The 20,529-nt window shown below is 40.2% G+C and overlaps 1 protein-coding gene across 2 annotated transcripts; it reads right to left on the bottom strand.

The window, feature by feature from the left end:
• Nucleotides 1-1,351: 1,351 nt before the first annotated feature.
• hbs1l (HBS1-like translational GTPase) lies at nt 1,352-18,673 on the bottom strand. Of its 2 annotated transcripts, XM_028397087.1 has the most exons (18): nt 18,339-18,673; nt 17,649-17,714; nt 17,301-17,432; nt 16,844-17,095; nt 9,046-9,154; nt 8,700-8,950; nt 7,817-7,982; nt 7,192-7,309; nt 6,163-6,309; nt 5,760-5,834; nt 5,562-5,679; nt 3,885-3,953; nt 3,699-3,803; nt 3,418-3,508; nt 2,911-3,019; nt 2,586-2,686; nt 2,109-2,253; nt 1,352-2,005 (listed from the first exon to the last, which is right to left on the bottom strand). In XM_028397087.1, the coding sequence occupies exons 1-18, from the start codon at nt 18,379-18,381 to the stop codon at nt 1,994-1,996; spliced, it is 2,109 nt and encodes a 702-aa protein (XP_028252888.1). In that variant the 5' UTR covers nt 18,382-18,673; the 3' UTR covers nt 1,352-1,993. The 2 variants fall into 2 exon arrangements, with proteins under 2 accessions (XP_028252888.1, XP_028252889.1); XM_028397088.1 differs by lacking the exons at nt 1,352-2,005; nt 2,109-2,253; nt 2,586-2,686; ... (9 more) ...; nt 8,700-8,950; nt 9,046-9,154 and adding an exon at nt 13,787-16,229.
• Nucleotides 18,674-20,529: the final 1,856 nt, after the last annotated feature.

Raw genomic sequence — 20,529 nt, 5'->3', positions numbered from 1 at the left:
GGATGCAACTCAGCATTCTTTCTCCTCCAAACACGACAAGTTGAGTTTTTACCAAAAAGTTCTATTTTGGTTTCATCTGACCATATGACCTTCTCCCAATCCTCTTCTGGATCATCCAAATGCTCTCTAGCAAACTTCAAACGGGCCTGGATATGTACTGGTTTAAGCAGGGGGACACGTCTGGCACTGCAGGATTTGAGTCCCTGGCGGCGCAGTGTGTTACTGATGGTAGCTTTTGTTACTTTGGTCCCAGCTCTCCGGAGGTCATTCACTAGGTCCCCCCGTGTGGTTCTGGGATTTTTGCTCACAGTTCTGGTGATCATTTTGACCCCACGGGGTGAGATCTTGCGTGGAGCCCCAGATCGAGGGAGATTATCAGTGGTCTTGTATGTCTTCCATTTTCTAATAATTGCTCCCACAGTTGATTTCTTCACACCAAGCTGCTTACCTATTGCAGATTCAGTCTTCCCAGCCTGGTGCAGGTCTACAATTTTGTTTCTGGTGTCCTTTGACAGCTCTTTGGTCTTGGCCATAGTGGAGTTTGGAGTGTGACTGTTTGAGGTTGTGGACAGGTGTCTTTTATACTGATAACGACTCCAAACAGATGCCATTAATACAGGTAACGAGTGGAGGACAGAGGAGCCTCTTAAAGAAAAAGTTACAGGTCTGTGAGAGCCAGAAATCTTGCTTGTTTGTAGGTGACCAAATACTTCTTTTACTGAGGAATTTACCAATTAATTCATTAAAAATCCTACAATGTGATTTTCTACATTTTTTCTTATTTTGTCTCTCATAGTTCAGGTATACATATGATGAAAATTACAGGCCTCTCTCATCTTTTTAAGTGGGAGAACTTGCACAATTGGTGGCTGACTAAATACTTTTTTTTCCCCACTGTATACTTGTTTGTAGCTGTTTTCAATGTCCTTTTTACAGGGCAGGTTGTCTTAGTGATCAACCTTCTAATGGTTAGTTAAGTAAAAAAAATATTTTCTTAAATAATCATTTTGTGAAACTGACAAACAGGCATATGAGGTTAAAAAAAAATTTAGAGTTTAAAACCTTATTTTCGGACAGTGCATGCAGTGTAAGTCCCCCTTTTTTATGCACGCAATGACAGTCATACCGAGATGTGATTTTTAGATACTTTCCACTCCAGAGGGAACATCCCCAGCTGTGTCACCATCACAGAAAAGATAACCTCCACATCATCACATCCTACTTACTTTTACATTTTGAAAAATCAAATCAGACTTTTGTGTGAATTTTGTGTTGATTTGACGTGTAGAATTGTGCCAAAAGATTCAGCTGACAGAAAGGGAACATTTCAAATCAAAACTCAAAGGATGAGCTACTGATGTCGAGTTCATTTCACGTGTTTCAAACAGACATACAGCGTTTACACCTTCAAACTACACACAGACCAGCCCTTCAAAAAGCACGGCGCTGCTTTAATGAAAAAACTCCTTTGTAGAAGCATTTCAAATATCTTTAGTTAATATAAAGAAGAACTCTGTCTCTTTCTCCTTTGATTGAAGAGGAAATTAAGGATTCCCTTTATTGTTCACCCACTACTCTACCATAATTAGAGTAAACATTAGTCCCCCCCTCCATGACATATTTTGTTCTTTTATGCTTTTTTTTGTTTTTTTGTTTACATGAGCCCAGCTATGGAAAAAAAAGAATTAATCTGGACTTGACACCCCATAAATAAAGCCAAAAGCATGTGTCATTATAGTCAAGATCAATGATCATCCTTCAGAGAGGATACAGTGGTAAGTTTCACTGTATTAGTTGATATTTGTGCAGTTAGTGTTGATCAGCTAGCAGCTACTGCACTGGCTGGTGAAATGGATGGATGAATATCACGGCTCCATGAGTGGCATCTCTTCAAGGAATTGCACTTTGTCTCTGGCTGCGTGCAGCCTCCAGTGCGAGGACTGGCTGGCTCGGTGTCGATAGATTCATTTTATTTATTTTTTTTCATTTTTTTTCATTCTTTGATCTGAAAAGAAAAAAAAAGAACAAAGTGACTAAGAACACCAAAGAAAGAGAGTAATACCTGAGTGACAGTTAAAAAACATTAACCTCTCAGTTGTTTGCTTTACCTCTGTGACAACACCTGCAGCAATGGTGGAGCCTACATATCGCAGCATGAAGCGGCCCAGTTCCTTGTAGTCTTTGTAGAGCTCCAATGAGACCGGCCTCTGGGTCTGAATCTCCACAACAGCATTCATGCCTTTACTCAAACACCTTAACAGGAAGAACACAAGAATTTAAGTGCCCAGAAATATTTCTTCAAGAATAAATGAAAGGGCAATTATTACAATAAACTGTGATACTTATACAAACTAGCTATTCTTGTCTTTGAAAAACAGCAACCTACTTAAATAAACACACCACTTCCCACACACTGACATTAAGCTCTGTGCAGCACTCCTTCAACATTTCCATTGTTTAAAGTTCAAAGACCAGCATCAGTACTGGACTCTGTTTTTAATTAGGGCAAAGATAAGGTTTTATATAACTGGAGTAAGCAAAGAAAAAAAAAATCATAGATTTTGTGTAATCGATGAAAAACTCACTTTGGTTTCTTCTTGAGGACTTCACCACTGCTTTTGTGTAGAACACTAATCAGTTTCCTAATAGTGGCCGGCTCGCTGACAGTCTGGTAATGCAACAATACCTAAGCGCACAAACACACAGAATTAATACACATGCAATAATTTAATTTGACAATCAGGCTCAAAGACTAGTTAACTGAGGCTGGTTGGTGCAGTTTGGGGCACTGATTAAGGATGGAGTTAGGTTTTTTGGGGAAATTAATGCAAATCAATGTAAATTGCAAAGGTGACATTGTGTGACATGTTCTCATTGTGTATGAGAACATGTTTGTTTGCCATCACTTACAGGGAAGCCTTGTGTGATAGGAACCTCAATATTGAAGAGAAGAACTCGGGCTCTGAATCGAGTACACACTCTAATAGGCTCCTTGGGATCACAGAACACACAGCCCACACTGGAAAGAAGCAGTTATAATGATAATTAGATATGAGGACAGTGCAGCTGTAATCCTGTAAGGTTGAGGTGAAACTATGTTTGAACCATTTTTTCTATCATTACACTGTGTATGTGTAAATAAACAATGCCAAACATCCCCACATGCTGCCTACACAGAGTTCCCTGTTCATTTGCCAGTTTACATAGACTGTGTGATGCCAGCTCCAAGGAGTTCTTCACATTTATGCCCCCAGTGCACCTCATTTATTTATTTATTTAGGAAGCCGTTGCACAAGCATTTGTAACTCTAAACTAACATGGAGTGCCACGTGCATCATTTTATTAAAAAAAAAAAATAGAGCTACTTCTCCCCCCGGTGCATCTATATGTTGTTGTTAGTTGTTGTCATTTGTGTACTTGATTTTGATGATGTCCATGCCGGTGACTGTCAGGCTGACATGGTCTCCTGCTGCAGCCCAGTCCAGGGCCTCGTCATGTAAAGTAATCCCTGCAGTACAGACAAAGTGTAGTCACGCAGATGCCACTGGATGGCAGTGTAAAGCACCACATTCACAAACACACTAACAGCCCTCTTATCAACCTACTATTATTGTGTGCTCAACAATTCTTTGGAAAAGACAACGCAACTTAAGGACGTTTTGTGTGAATGACCACACTAGACTGCCAGCACTGAGTACCTTTAACTGTGCAGGTTTCGTTGGGAGGCATTGCCAGTATCCTGTCTCCTGTTTGAATATAACCAGCTTCAATCTTCCCTGTGACACAGAAGCCTGAACCCTGGTCTGAAAGAACAAAAAGCATCAACAGCAATTAAAGAAAAGAAAGAAAAAATACAGTTTTTGGACAGTATGCACTGACATTACCTTTAAACACATCTGAGACGCACAGTCGGAAGGGTTTGTCTACAGACCTCTGAGGGGCTTTGAACGCATCTATAGAGGAAAAGAAAAAAAAAACAGAAAAAGAGGAAGTATACAATGAGTGCCAGGAAGGGCTAATACATGTTTAGAGAAGTCTGACGTCCAGTGACACTGACTCATTTTCTCGGGTACTGGACAATCAGCACTTTGCCAGTCGATTTGGCATATGCAGCAGCAAACCTCTAAAGAAAATGTTTTTGAAACATGTTATCTTATGTCAGTACTGCATTGCTACAGTGAGTCATTTTGAATTTTTTTCACCAGCTGTCAGATTTAAACATGCAAAGACTCCTGGATTGGGTCAGTTAAAATTCCTACAAATTCTTGTGCAGCATCTTTACTTATCCACTTCCTGAAATTACATTATCTATCTCTTATGTCTCGCTGATCAAAAATATGTGTGGTTCTCTAATGTATAGTCTCACATACTACGAGATCTAGGCATTAGTTCAGTACATAAGTCATTATGACAATTCTTATAATTTGCCAGACAAATGTTCTAGATTTCTATATCCTGACCTCAGCATATCATTGTAATACCAGATAGACAAAAACAAGATTATTTTACAGCACAATGGAAACATACAATATTAGAAATGTAAAAGAAACAGTCCTTAGGCAGAGCTGGGCTGCGTATGCAGCGACATATGGTGAATTACAGTCTTTAAACAACTTCTTACAAACTCTTGTTTGTATGAAGTGTTTTACCAATGAAAAAATAAAGATACTATTTCCTAAAAAAAATCTTCTGATACAGATAGCCATGTGTTAATTAGGTACAAGGGCAGTACCACAGGGTCTGACTGTTGTTTATCCTAGGTCAAATTATGGTAGAGGAAAGAATCAAAAGCTAATGCATAAAGAATTGTACGGATTATAATTATTTTTTTTAGCCTCTCACCCCTAGATAGGTGGGATAGGCTCCTGCCCCCTGTGACCCTGCACTGCAGGACGATGCGGGTTCAGATGATGGATGGATAATTATTTGGATGGACTTAAGAGATGAAGTCCATCCCTTTGGTGGAACACTGCAGAGGTTCATTTGTAGGAGGCCATAAAGTCAGTAGATATATGAAACAAATTTCATTATAACAGTTTTTTTGCCAATCAAGGACAGAAAAAGGACAGCAAGATATGAGTGAATATATTTCCTTAAAGCTGTAGGTGAGGCAACAGAACTATAGTGAAGCATTTATTTAAGCAAAAAAGATCAGTGCTGATAATATATTTATATCCTCTGGAAACTACAATATTTCAGAGCCCGAACACATTCTTGCATCAATGATCACTTTACTGGCAGACTTTTGCATGGGGCATGATAAAGATCTTACTAGAATTATCTGGAGTGATTTTTTTTTTTTTTTTTAAATCTTTCAGATTAAAGAAACTTTTAAATATTTAAAGTTATAAGACCACAGCTTAGAAATGATAGTGAGAACTGCTTAAAGACAATCTGTAAAATGATTCATTTCAATCATGTCTATTCACACATCTGCAGAAGGAGTGTGAAAACTGAGCTTGTAACCTTGTATTTTTTTTTTTTTTACTATACACCAGAGAAACCCGAGTTAAAAAGCAGTAAACGCTCTGGGCAGCATGATCTGTGCCAGTGTGCATTACCAATCTGCTCCAGCAGGCTGGGCCCAGAGTACCAAGAGGTGAGTTCTGACACTGAACTTCTGGTGGCGAGGTTTTCTCCTGACAGGCCGCTGGTGGGGATGTAGAAAACATCCGACTCCTGGAAACACGAATAATAAAAGTTCAATCAAACAACAAAAGAGAGCTAGAAATACTAACGAACATCGAAAACCAACGCACCTTGAATCCCGCCTGCTTAAGAAAATGGCCAAGTTTCGAGATGATTTCTTGGAACCGCTCTTGTTGCCAGTTTACCTAGTTTGTATTGGAAAAAATACACAGAAAGAAAGTTTCATCTTCAGCATGGCTTTGAAATGGAAATGTGTCAGCAACCGACAGGCCAGTATAGGAAACAATAATAAAAAAATCTCACACACACTCCTGAGAGTAACAGCAAAGTCTTTATATTATTTGCAGAACAGAATATGAACTTCTGCTGCATATCTGTGTGTCTCACTGTGCATTCATGACTGTTACTTCTAATGCTTTTTTGCAGGTACATACATACACAGATGTATTATAGTGTTTAAGGATTAAACCATTTATATTGAAAATTATCCCCAGAGTGTGAAGCAGAACTGACCTGGTCCATCTTGTTGACCGCTACAGCCAGCTGAGTAACACCGAGCGAGCGCACCAGCAAGGCATGCTCTCTGGTTTGCCCACCTGCCTCGAAGCCTGCCTCAAACTCTCCTCTGCTGGCATCCACTACCAGCACCGCCACATCAGCCTGGAGAGAGAGCCGAGGGGAAAGATAAAAAAAACATGTGCATCTGTTTTCTGCTGAGGCAGGGGTATGCAAGAAGAAGACTCTCAAACTTAGTTCTGTTCGTATTTCAATAGCCAAAGGTCAGCATTTAAACATGTGTGATGCTTTAGAGTGTGTAAAGCATTCCTTACACTATCAAATCGTATAAGATTCTTGATGGGGCAGGCTCATAAACAGTCACACTAGATGCTCAATTCTTACAATTCACATTCCTATGAGAGGTTTATCAACATGCCTGTAGACTTTTGTGAGTCTTCATTTTAAACAGATTCAATCTAAATTGTGATAAAAGCAATACTCATTCAGTATTTTTTCTGGATGACATAGTTTAGATTTATGCTTTATTGGAGCTGACAGGCTGAAAAACTGCCAGCACATGACATGAGAGCCTACCAACCTCATCAGACTAAAACAGAAACCCCTTAGTCACTACTCAAAGAGCCCGAATGTGAAGACAGTCATATGGTAAAAAGCGAAATTGCACACGTTTGCTTAAAGGAAGACCAACAAGCACACCCATGTCTGCAAAACACCTTGTACCACCAACACCCAAAACCACCACAGTTACTTCTAATCACGCTGGGTGTGGCAGGAGATCACTGCACAGAGGGAGGGACAGAGACCATTTTATTCAAGAGGTGATCAATTTGATGATTGATTGTATTTGGAGCTAGTCATCATTCATTCATTCATCATTAAATAATATGTCTAAATAAATGACACATGTCAATGTTGCATTAAAATATATAGCAACATATCAGGATTTATATATATATATATATATATACATATATATAAGGTTTTGAATTGTGCAGGCTGCTTGAAATGATTTGTGTTGAGTACCTGTGCAGCTCCTGTGATCATGTTGGGAATGAAATCTTTGTGCCCTGGCGCATCCATCAGAGTCACCACTTTAGAGATTGTCTCAAACTTAGTCATGCCCACATCCATGGTCACCCCTCTGGAGCAAAACACAAAAATTCAGTTAAGGGCAAAAATCATCAGCAAAGTACATAAACACTTACTGTACATACAGGAGTGACAAATAAAGTTTAAATAAAACTGACTAAACTGGTAAGTGTTATATAAGGGGACTGTATAGTAGATTTAAATCAAATGCATTATGGTCAACTGCAGTGGGCGAGGCTCAAGTGTTACGTATTTATTTCAGAAGTTACTAATAAAGGAATATATAGGAGGTTCCCACCCAAGTCACTTTCTGTTTCTGCAATATTTCGCTTCCGTTTCACTCAATATCAAGGGTAGAGAATGCAAGCAGGGGACATGTACTGTACAACAACAACATGTTTGATTAGCTCAACGTTCTAATGAAAAATACCAAAAAAATACACTAGATTATAACAGAATAGGGACAACTAGGCAACTAAGCAGTAGGGTCAGGCTACTGACCACATGTCAAAATAATTCTTTTCTTGTCTTTGCATGCGAATTCATGGTCAAAGTGTACCTGTCTCTCTCCTCGCCAGTTTCATCCAGTACCCACGCATAGGCAAAGGAGGCTTTTCCTGCCTTTTTCGACTCCTGCTCATACTTGTGCATGGTACGCTTGTTGACATTGCCAAGCAAATATAATAGATGGCCCATCAGTGTGCTTTTACCTGCATCCACATGACCTGCAAAGAAAGAGAGTTGAGTAATAATGGAAGAGGAGTGACGAAAGAAAGCAACAGAAGGTGTGAAGAATGAGGACACAGAGGAGGGAGGGAGTGAGGGATGAGAAAAAAACGGAAAGAAAAGACAAGACAATAAAACACGGCAAGGGGAAATGAGACAGGAGTAGGAAATAAGTACAATTGCACAAGATAAGGAAGACGAAAATGGGAAGAAGGATGAAGGGGGGGTGGGGGGGGGTAAAACGAAACGTTTCATAGGCTGTGGGAAACTAGAATCATCTGCACTTCTGAAACTACCAAGTCACTTTTTTCTGAGAACGAGAAAATATGATTGAGCAACTGTGCAGGTCTTTAGTTAGACTCATTTAACTTTGATATATGTGCACCAAAAAAGGACACCAAAAAAGGAGCATCGAAATGCAATGTAAATTGAAACAGCAGATGGCACGGATCAGCACGAGAACACAAGGGGAAAACCTGATCTGTCTTCTGGTACACCTATACTGTATTTTCAAACTGTAAGAAGCTTCTGAAGCTTCAAAGGCATGAAATAAAATGATCCTATTAATATTTAGAGTATATAATCAGAGACCAATGTGTGCACTGTAGGAGCAGGCATGTATAAAATGTATGTGATGATACATTGAGCATAATATATGTGGGGAAAAGTGTTGTTATATAGTTCTGTGCACATTGTTAGGAGTCTTCACCAATTACCTATAACCACCAGATTCAACAGGGGTTTGCCGCCCTGTCTCTTCTCCAGCTCAGCCTTGATATTGATCGACTGTCGAGCTTTCCCAGAAGAACGGGCAGGCGTTGGACCTGAGGACGGCTCGTCCCCGTTTGAGCCTTTAGATGGAGTCTCAGGACGTTTGGAGGTGGCCTCAGAGGCAGATGTCGCAGTGGCATTTTCAGGGGTGGGTCCTCTGCGTGGAGTAGTTGCGACAACGCCGTTCTCCCCCGTACTACAGAGACAATTTAAAGTTTATTCACATTACATGTAAAAGGAGGAAAAGGACTTTACCGCTGTTTATATGTTTTCTTAAAGAGAACTAGATACCTCGGAACATCGAAGCCCATGGTCTGCTTCTTCCCAGAGACAGTCATGCGGGCCACTTTGGGTACCACTTCAGATTCCATTTTGGTATGGGACGCATCTCTGCTTTTAGCTAAGAGAGCAAAAAAAAATAAGGCATCCGTGACTCATTGTTGCCAGCGCTCACACTTTCAATAATCAGTTTATCATTTACAGTCAGAGCAGCAGCCTCAGTTTCACCGTTTGTCTAAGCATGAGACAGCTTTTTTCAGACCTAAGACATCATCATTTAATGTTTAATCATATTTTAAATCAGCTAGATGTTGTGTTAAGACATAGATGACCCTTTCGCAGTGCACAGTTGAAAGCTGATGCATACAGTATCAAATTAGTACATAGAATAGAATATAGAACTCTTAGGAGTACTGACAGAACACTATGCAATCAGTTGCACCCTGCTTCCTATCTATCTGATTGCCGGTCTATATTCTGCAAGAGCGCAACTTGAGGTCATTGCTTTGTCATCCCAGTCCCAAATGGCCACCAGTTCCAGTCATATCAACCTGTTACTGATTCATTTAGACTGGGCTGCACAGCCAAGCCTACTGCGTATTGTACACGTATGTGTGTGGCAGTCACATCCTGGCTCAGAAAGGGTTAATTTCAGAAGTGGCCGTTGCCTCCTGTCTCCACGTAAATAGATCAGTGTGTGACACAGCAATTCACAGAATGAATCTTTTGAGAAGGTGTCACCTCAGAAAGTGCAGGGCTCGAGGTGAAATGATCACACAAACACATTCATATTAGTACCGCAGACTGGCTGATTTCTTTACAACCTGAAGAAGTTAAGTCATGAAATGCATTTTTAATTGTTCTTTTGTCTAAAACAGCATAAATGTCAGAAAATCACATTGATTTCTATGGAACATCTGTGTCACAGGACCTTAACTAAGCTGGAAAATTTCACCGTCTTCTGCTAAAGCAAATATTGCAAAAACTTTACTAATATCTTGTGTATCCCCCTACATGTTCTATATATTTCATTCATCATAAAAAATGACATACCCTGAGGGAAAATGAGAGTAAAGTGGTATGATTCAACAGAATTATTAATGGACTTTCTCTAACCCAGCACTCTCTGAATGACTGGCGCTGCATGAAGGGAAAAAGTCCCTTTCACTCTGAAACACTGATGCACCAGTCAGGCAGCACACCACACTTTTCTTAACGCAATGAGATACCCACACACTGATCCACATCTGCTCAAAGTGTGGAAAAGAAAGAACAATGAAAGCAGAGGTGCATCTAATATAAAACTGTTTTTTGTTAAGATCTACACAAAATGTTTCATTAATACTTAAAAATGATTATTACAGAAATTTATCATTTAGTGTTGCCTACATGACAGAAAATGTAATCTTTGGGGAATTCTGCTTCTGGGCCTTCCTGCAGCTGGGGGGGGGGGGGTAGTTTCCTTGTTCCCATGCAGTCAATGGCATGAAGGTTTCTACCACCTGTGCCAAACAGGACACTGGTCTGCTTCACCAGCTGTGAAACACATGATTTCATTAGATAGCAAGAAAATAGTAGGTGGCTTTTATTTACCGATATGTCATAACCTGGGAGGAAAACACACGGACACACCCTGCTACACGGCCCGAGGTCTTAAGCAATAAACTGTCCCCCTTTTTTTTTTTAGCTACCGGACATGTCACTCAGTCGAAAGACTGCAACACCTTTGCAAACAACTCGCTCGCTAGATAATTCTTCTGGTAACTGGCCTCGGGGGAAGCATTAGCAAGAGGGTGGCATGAGAACAACTCTTCAGTGCAATCAGCCTCTGAGGCTCCAAGCAGGATCTCTTTACACTGTTTGGACTACCAGGTAAACAGTTGGCATCCTCCCATCCAGGATTTCACCAGTACAGGGGACCCTTGCAGTGACTAAGAATGAGTGAGTCATTTGTACTCTTTGGCCTGAGGGCCCAACTGAGCACAGAAAAAGAGGAGGCCGCCCAGGATATGCAAACATTATTTCTTCCGCCCCCCCCAACCACACACAGAAGTGCAGGCAAAAACAAAAAAGAAAGGAAATTTGAGTAATGGAACGTCTGACAGCTCTGCAAGACAAGGAACAAGTGTAAATATTCGGATCCAAAAGTGGACAGAGGGCGATTTACTCAGGTGATTTATTAGTGACACATTCAGCAAATTAAATTCAGCAGCAAAGAAATGGCCTAGCTACCACTAGAGGCCGCTAAAACCTGCAAAAGATCAGAACTCTGCTCAGCCTCAGGGCAACTTTACCTGGTACAAGGTCAGCTATTTCAGATTAGCGCTGTGACAAACATCCTCAGGGACATGAAGCTCTATGCATATGGCTGAAATCCCTTGTTTGAGCATTTTTATTAAATTTATTTAAAAAAACTTTTTTTTTAGAGTGAAAGGTCACTGAGCAAAACAGAGTCAAAAATTCATTCATATTTTAAAATTAGACAAAGACATGAATGAAAATGATTGTAAAGGAAGGAAATAAGTGGCTGGCTGAGGGAAAAGCTTTGTGTAGGACCTGCGTGGCCCCTTTCAGGATGAATCACACAGACAGCGTTAGTACCACTATCACCACTGAACATTTCATCCTTCACTTCCCACTTACGCATCAGACAGTGAACCTTGAGTCACACAAAGCTATCTGTAACTCTTTTTAGATTTCATAACACAGTATGAATGTCTGGCACTTTAAATAGTTAACTAAAACAACTGTCTTGCCTTTTTCAGGTGACCTTTTGTTCAGGATAACAACTTTCTGTTGTGCTCTGCTGCTTACCTGAACAAGTGATAAGAAAGACTCGAAGACTTGAATAATAACCATAAACATAAAACTTTGTGTGCATTATTTTGGCATTGTGATGATACAGTGAGGATAATTTTCATTGACTCATACACAGAGGAAACTGTTGGAAGGGGCCAAACACAGATTCTCATGGATCACAGGGCTGTATGATGACTGCTATTAAAACCCATATTTTGAGTCATCATTCTGTCTGTGGGCAGAAATCATTAAAAGGAAAATGCTGATATCTAGAGCCCTGTCCTCTTTTGTACCCACAGTAGTTTGCTACAGATTAAGGCCTGTGAAGCTGTCACCCACACTGTACTTGTTACCTAGTGTGTTACTTTCTTTTTTTTTTTACAATTCCGTTTCATAAAACCTACAATGACAGATAACCAAAATCCAAATTTCATGATTACCAAATCTATTGTCTTACTGGAGGAGACTAGTGAATGGGTGAAAAAACTAAACTAGCAATAGAGAGGCCAAACAAGGATTGTGCGTGAAAATATCTGCAGTTACTTGAATGTAAGCATCACCTACACTTAAAGTTTCCAACTTGAGCAAGCAAAGCTTCAAACAAGTCTACTACCAACATCTATAATAACACAACTATAAACAAGAAACATCCACACTTGCCGATAAGCAATACAGAAGCTCATGGTTTAATGATTGTCTAATGTTAAATAACATGAATAAAATTATTATTTAATGCATGCTGCACGTCTTCTGTAAACACTTTGTTGCCTTCAACTATAGCACATAAGTAAACTCTTACATTTCCTATCCCATGAATGTAACTTTTTCCATTTGAGTCAAGAACCATGTTTCCCTCTGAGCTTTTTTTTGTCCTTTAACTTAAGTGCACCACAACAAAGAACTTGCACTGAGTCCAAATGCACCTGCTGTCTTTTGACCACTTACTGAGTAAAATGGTGTTTTCCAGTGCTGGTACCACAACACAACAAAAACAAATGTTTGTGCAACATGTACGCCTTGCAGAACTGCAGAGCCTGTAAAGACACAAAATGATTTGATCTGTGACAGCCTTTGACAAAGCTGTGAAAGCTGAGAGACATGATCAGATTTTCCTACGTAGGTGGTGTAAGACACACAAGAGTAAGATGATCGGCTGCTGTGCAGAGTCGATGTGTGCTTGGCGTGACATTTTCTCCAAGACAGCAGCAGCTTCCTGCTAAAAACCCACACACTGGCTCGCCTTAAGAGAACAGGACAAAACAGTCACTGGACAAACCTACTTCTTAATAAGACACATTCACTCACAAAACACACCACAAAGTCTCTTATTATTTCCAAACATGATACCCCCAGGATGCACTGAGAAACCTGTTTGGCCTCTAATGTTTGACTTGTCATTATTACCTAATTTTATTTGTCCTTTCCCTCAGGCTGTGCACTCTGTTTGACACCTTGAGGGTCTAGCTCACTCAGCATTCTGCACCTGTATAAAGTTTACATGCATCTAACCCGAACCACACCTTTTCACCTATAGAGAACGAACCTTACAGACAACAAAGAAGCAGTGCAAGAACATGACTTTGCCTTTAACAATAACAATATTAAGAAAAACACCAGTTTTTAGGCTAAAAGACTTGCAAATATTGATATAGGACATCTTGAACGTAGTTTCAGTCTAAGGTCTTAAACATGCTTGTTGTTTAAAGGGAAAGTCCCTCACAAACCAGCACCGCTAAATAAGAACGTGACGCTTTAAGAAACCTAACCCTTTAGAGCTGCATGCAGTTCAGACAGACATTCAAATTAAAGTCTAAATATTATACACTGACTCCACTAGTCCTTCCTTTAGTATGGGCTCATTACAAAGATAAATACTCATATTTTAAAAATATAAGGTAGGAATAGAGGGCTGAAGCCTTACACACAAAAGCACACATATACACCTACACAGAGGTACATATCATTACACATCTTTATTTCAGAATTTACAAATGAACCTCTGGCAGTGTGTGAAGACACACCTAAAGTAAATGAAACCTATGTGTACATTGTCATATTAAAAGCTACAAGTTTAAATGCAACCATTTGACTCATTCAGTAGTTTTTAGTCATAGTGTTTGCATTCAACTTAAACCAACTTATTTTGTTGTTTTAAGCAGTTAAAAGCATCCACTTGTCTGTCTGTGTGTGTGTCTGCATGCACGTGCATGTATATCTGTGTGTTCTTGTTCCCCCATGGGAAAATCTCCAGGTGTCCTCCAAACCAAAAAAAAAAAAAAAAGTCAACCTCATGATCTCAAACACAGGCAGCAGTAAACCAGCACAATGGTTAACTGATCCATATTCCAATAGCTGCAGCACACCTGCAAACAAAGTCAACCTTTTTTTCCAGGGTTCAGGCAGCTCAGAGTAGAAAAGAGGTCAAAAGAGATATACTTTAAGTTTCCCTGGTTAAGAACTTTGTGGTTATACAAAAATTAAAAAGCCATCGGCCATCAAATCATACACGATAAGACTCAAATTTTAAAATGTAAGAAAAATCTAACTAACATGAAAAAAATCTAAAATGTCTAAAAATATCAGTCCAGTGAAAGATTTTACCTGGCTGCAAATATTTCCAAGCAGCCAAAGACACTGAGTAGTGTTCATTTCTGACCTATACATCACTGTTCTGTATGTGCTAAGATGTGTGTGCGCATAAAAATGAAATGTTGTAGCATCCTTTAGCAAGAGATAAGAGCAGGTATTATGATCTGTCATCGTTTTGTCCCCTCAAAAGTCAGGATTTGTCTGTGGGACACAGATATAAAGGCTGGCAATCCAGAGGCCATCGTCTCCCTGAAGAGGTCCCAGAAGATCTAAAGTTTTGTTCCGTAACGAAGTTCATCACAGTCGAAGTAAGTGCATTCCTCATGACTACCTTGTGAAAGCCTTCTTCTGATTAGCGCGGACGATGTCGTCAGGTGAAGGTGTGTCAAAGCGGAAAGGTACAATAGAGGGAGCGAGCTGCTCTGTAGGTTTGTCCAGTGATTCGCAAAAAGATTGGTAACCACTTCCTGATCTTGGAACTTTTACTTTTGCCTTCGACATATTTCTCTTCCTCTTCAGTTGCCGGCGACTTTGAACAGACAAAGTGATCGCAAATACTGAAGGTTGTGCAAAAACAGAAACATCCAGCCCTAGGGCACCAGGAGTTGGGGAGGATGGTGAGCGTAGGTCACTGTCAAGCAGATGAGGGCCTGCTGCATGCGTCCGAGCCATGAGGGAGCTCAAATCAATAGTCTGTCCTGGCATATGTGTCTTGGCAATTTGATGGCATGGTTTTTGGTTGTGCTGGGTCCCACCCTCTGTAGTACTTTCTGCTATCACACCAGCTTTCTCTGGTTTTGCTGGTGAAAGGAGGGAGGTGAGGGAGTACTGTGACCCATTTGAGGTGGTTGAGGTTTTTGCTTTGTGTTCTGACAGCAACTGTGACAAAGAGAGCTGCTCAGAGAGGCCAGGTGGTTTCTTCAGTGCATTTGCTGTAGATTCAGTGCTGAAGGGGTTACAGGAAGCTAAGGTTTGATGCTGCAGGCCAAGCTGAGATAATGACGCAGTACCACCAAGGCAGGAGAGTGCATTTGTTGATGTTTCAGTGCTTTGTGACTGAGGGTGAATCCCTCTTTTTTGGTGCTGTGAAGCAAGCTCAGAAAGTGAGACCGTTTGTGCTTTTGCAGCGGCTCCCTGACACTTTACAGAAGGAATGCTGCTATGGGAAGTAGAGAGAGTGTTGCTGCGGTTCGAGTGCTCCTGGATTAAATTAGCCAAAGACAAGCTTCCCTTAGGATCAACTCTGCCTTCTGTCCCAACTGTCTTTGAGGGCTGAGTGCTGTGCAGGCCAAAACTGAGGCTCCCAAACCCAGGGGGAGCAGCCACAGACGAACTTGCCATTGTTGGTTTGGGGTTGTTTAATGACAAATTACAGAGGGAAACTGAAAGGATGGAGGGAGCTGAGGTGGTAGATGCTGTAGACATGGTTAAGGATGCCAGTGTTCCCAGTGAAAGAGTATTCTGGTTTGACAAAATGGACGGTGGTGAATTAGCGGTCAAAGTACCTAGAGAAGGAACGTTCAAACCTTGCCGCGTTTCAGGTACTTTTGTCCCCTTACTCTTTTGCTCATGCTCAGACATGAGCTGTGCCAGACTGATACTGCTGCTAATGTCTGGACTAACACTTTTATGGTTAACATTATGCTTTTCACTGCTGCCAACCACCGGGACGGCCATACGCTGAGATAAGAGGCCACCTAAATTAAGTGCACTCGTTAACACGTTCAGATGTGTACTTTTGCGCCCATCAGTCTGAAGTTTATGTGCTTGGGATGTAATGTCTGTGTGAGAGGCAGCCAAGCAGGCTCCTTACCTTACAAAAGCCAAGGGCAGGTGTCGAAGAGGAGGGAGAAGAGAACCACACAGCAGAGTTGTACCATAAACAAGAGAGAAGAACAACAGAAAAAAAGGCACTTTGTTAAACATTTGCATGTCTTAAAGGTGTCATCACACACGCTTGTGCAAAAACTACCACTGCAGCTCACAAGCCAGCTGTGAAGATCTACTGTGGTTGAGGGGCCACTGTCTGAACACCCCAGTTAGTTAGTAGTTAATAGCTGAAAAGAATCAGAGGCTGCTTGCATTTCCTGTCTGAACCCACAACCTGGAAAAATTTGCCTTCACTGAAATTATAGTTTTTATATAAAGAACATGCCAAATGCAAATTGAAAGAACTTTATTCAGTGCTTAGGAATGAGCTACTTTCCTTAAAGGAAAATTACAGTGTGTGAACTGAAAGACTAATTTTGTGCTGGTTAATTATCAAGATCCTGTGTTGTATTTATTAAACAATTTAAGAAGTCCTTAAATGATAATGATATGATTAATAAACATCACCCCAACATGTTAGTACAGTGACTCTCAGAATTAACATTTTTTTTAACCATTAAAATGATCTTATATTAATATACTCCAGGCGTACCTTTCTCAGCCACGGCCTCCGGTTTGGTTCTTTGTGGAAGTGGTGCTTTCTCCTGGCTAACTCTCATTACTGAAGGCATCTCTGCAGTCCCACTTTTGTTGACTTGGGCTGTTTGAGCATCCCCAGAGAGAACTGCATCCAGAGCCCTCTGTGGGTCGAATCCACATTTTATGGCTGCCTGACTCAGGACAGAGTCTGGAACTGAATCTCCCAAAACGGCCCTCATTTGGTCCAGGCAAGAATACAGTTTGGCTACAACACAGAAGGTAGACACAGACACTACTTTGTTATCTGTCATCCAGACATCAATTACTGATTAATCAAAGAAAAATACATCAACATTTAAATATGTCAAACTCACCAGGGTTTTAATGTATTCAATTCTCACATTCTCAAATAAAATTGAAAGGAAATGTTCATAAATTACAAAAAAAACATCACAAATTATATTAACTACCTTGATCAAGAGGGTCAAGGTTGTGGTTGACAGTAGGAGACATAGGAACATCCTCATCTTCATACTCTTCCTCTTCTAAAGGCTCCTCCTTTGGCGCTTGCCTCTCTTGACGTGAGTAGATGAACTGATTCGCTGGACATAAACCAAAAACATCATCTCTTAGTCGCTTGTTACACACAATAACACTTATTTTTGTAATATATATGAAAATATAATAAAATTGTTCATTGACTCACAGTCAATTAATTTAAGAAAACAACTTATGTTGTGTTTGTCAGGAAGAAATGAATTCAGTGCTGAGAGTTTATAAACTTACATGTTACAAATTCACATTTAGTAATAACCAACCTGTTGCTGGTGATATACAATAGTCATCATCCACAGACTGTCCATACATGTCATCATCTTCAAAGTCTAGAGGGAAAAAAACAACAACAAATGCTCAAATATGCTCTTTAGCTCAGCATTGTACAAACATATTTGTGTACAGAATGTAGTTGTAAAAGTCCTTTGTGACAGCTGTCACGTTGCTTTGTCAGCATTTTTAAGAATGCACAACAGGCAGTGGTGCTGGAACGAGGTTAATTTCTATAGTCATATAAATAACAGCAGGCTTGAGCAAAACTCTGCAAGACTTCAATCAAGTCAATATACCTTACTAAACAATAAGTTAGATGGTCACAAAGATACTAAATCATTGATTAGCATACATACAGAGCACGCTAGCTATGTAGCTGTCTTTAACGAAAGTAAACACAGCAACATTATTCGTCATGAACACATCACGTCGATGTTTGCTGTTGTAATATAAGTCTCAAATGTTGTGTATACACGTAAATACTGATACAGCGGTGTAATTTAGCATCTGCTGCGTGCCAAGTGACACGACAGCAGTGTTATCCTGCCAACTAAACTAGCTAGCGTTAGCAGCTATCACCTACAATCAACAACTGTGTATTTTAGCTTAGCGGCTAACGAGTTTGGCGCTTTGAGGCCTTGCCATGTTAGCGACTCCAACTTCTTACTACAGTAATGTACCTTCATCGTAGTTGTAACCCCGAACATTTCTGTGGCGAGACATGTTGTTTATGTGTCGTCTTTCGCGGCCCCAGGGTAAAAGTTATTCGGCTCACAGTCTGTTGTGACATGTGTCTCACCGCCCGGCTGCCATTGCTGCTGCTGCTGCGGCGGCTGCTGCTGTGTCTGAAATTAGCCTAAAACAGACGGCAGGTCGGATTTTTCTTTTAAATCCTTGTAAATTAATAACCCACACAAAACAAAAAAATAAACGTTACTGTTGCACTATTATGCACTTTTACGACAAAATCGAGAAGATAAAGTGAACAAAATAAACACGTGTTTAGAAGTCTTGTGGTGACGTAATTTCCGGTTGCAGTTGCAGCCCCGGATCAGCCCACCTTAAACATTATTTACGTTTTATTAAGGAAAAACTAACTCTAACTAGAGAGGGCCATTTCCTGAAGAAAATGCAAGTTTGATTGCTGCAGCTGAAGCATTGCTTTGGATGCTGATCCAAGGATTCAAGGATTTGCTCTGAATTGCTGGAGAATCAGAGCAATTCCGAGCTTTGTATGCCTCTGTGTGTTAGCCTGTCACCATGGTAACAGCAGAGGAGAGATCAAAACCCACTCCAGCTTTGAGAGCCTGGCGTGCGGAAATGATTCCGAATTAGAAAAAGTTTGATAGAGTAGCATCTAATGAGCGTTTTAGGACTAAAATGGAGTCTGTAGCTTGAAATTTGTAGGAGGAGATACATTTGGCAGATTGAAGCAAGGCGTCTGGACTTGTAGAGTTTTCTAGAAGACGTTTCGCTGCTCATCCAAGCAGCTTCATCAGTTCTAACTGTTTGGTGGGGAAACATGGTTTATATGTGGTTACAGACCTATGTGGGTGGGTCTGGGTAAAACTTAAAAAAAAACTTAAAAACAATAGCACTAAATGTTGAAGTAACTAACTGATGAAGCTGCTTGGATGAGCAGCGAAACGTCTTCTAGAAAACTCTACAAGTCCAGACGCCTTGCATCTTCTCTACGTATGATGACCTGGATGACTGAGAATCTTCATCAACATTTGGCAGATGACCCTTGTTTAAGGGCTCTCTCATAGACTCCCATGTTAAAAATGACAGTAAAATTGCTTAATATTTGAAAAATTATAATTTTTTGAAAAAAACTTGACCCGGAATGTTCTCTGTGAGATGAACATTTTGATAGTTGAATGGCTGAAATCGGCCAATGTATGCTGAAGATATGCTGCGCCAAAAAACTTGGACGTTGCAGGCCTGAGTGCAGGTTAGAGAGATTTCTTTTTCAGGCATCTCCTCAGCCTCTCTCCACTCTGCTGAAGATTCCGCCCACTCTGGTACTCAACATTCCACCCAATACGCGCTAATGTTAAACTCTGTGGCAGCCCAAAAAATACTTGATTGATAAACTACTTCCTGTTCAAAAACCAATCAAGATAGCCAACATATGAATACAAGTTTATTAGTTGAACATTTTGTGAGCAGTTTAAAAGTCAAATGGTGTCTGTCAGTTAAACTATCACAGAGTTTTAGCCTTTCAAAGTTGAATGGGTTGAAAGTGCTCCTCCATTCACTTTAATGTAAAAAAAATCATTTTAAAAATTGTTGAATCATTGGAATAGTTAAAACAGTTTAAAAATAGTTAAACACAAGTTGAAATGTAGTCAAATAGCTGAACAGAACGATAGTCTAACAGTTTCTGTAGCTTAAAGTATGACAAAGTAGTATAGAAGTAGTTGAAGGTCAAAGTTGGGGGAGTTTGGAGAACATTCTCCATTCATTCTTAATGGGCTGAACATTTTAGTAAAAGCTACATTACTTTGCAGCAATCAAACTAATAATAACTTATCAAAAATGTCTGAACGGTTTGCCCTGCTCTTGGATCACAATAACAAAGACAATGCATAGATAGGAAATAACAACACAAAAGCTTTTCATTCTCTGCATTACACTGTTTTCGAGATCATGAACTGCAGAGAAAGAACAGACAGTCTGCCTGCATGAAATAGACGCTTAATTTTCTATCCCACCTATGATCTCGGGGTGTGAAAAACTATTTAGTTAAAGGTTATGCCCTATGGTTAGAGACAAACCCATCTGAGCCCACACTCTACACCTCACACAGACACACGCCCCATGGTGACATCATTTTTTCCTTCTATCGTTTTGCACCACAAGAAATCT

Source organism: Parambassis ranga, chromosome 24, assembly GCF_900634625.1.
Source record: "Parambassis ranga chromosome 24, fParRan2.1, whole genome shotgun sequence".
NCBI classification, from domain to species: domain Eukaryota; kingdom Metazoa; phylum Chordata; class Actinopteri; family Ambassidae; genus Parambassis; species Parambassis ranga.
Note: the sequence above shows the minus strand (reverse complement) of the source record. Positions and strands in the feature narration are given on the sequence as shown.

What these genes read in the sequence shown, in the direction of transcription:
- hbs1l (XM_028397087.1), bottom strand. Translation starts at nt 18,381, where the DNA reads ATGTCTCGCCACAGAAATGTTCGGGGTTACAACTACGATGAAG. An exon ending in GTTGAATCTGGTGGTTATAG is followed by an intron (nt 7,983 to 8,699) that starts GTAATTGGTGAA and finishes CTTTCTTTGCAG; the next exon opens with GTCATGTGGATGCAGGTAAA. An exon ending in GTCCTCAAGAAGAAACCAAA is followed by an intron (nt 2,254 to 2,585) that starts GTGAGTTTTTCA and finishes CTTCCTGTTAAG; the next exon opens with GTGTTTGAGTAAAGGCATGA.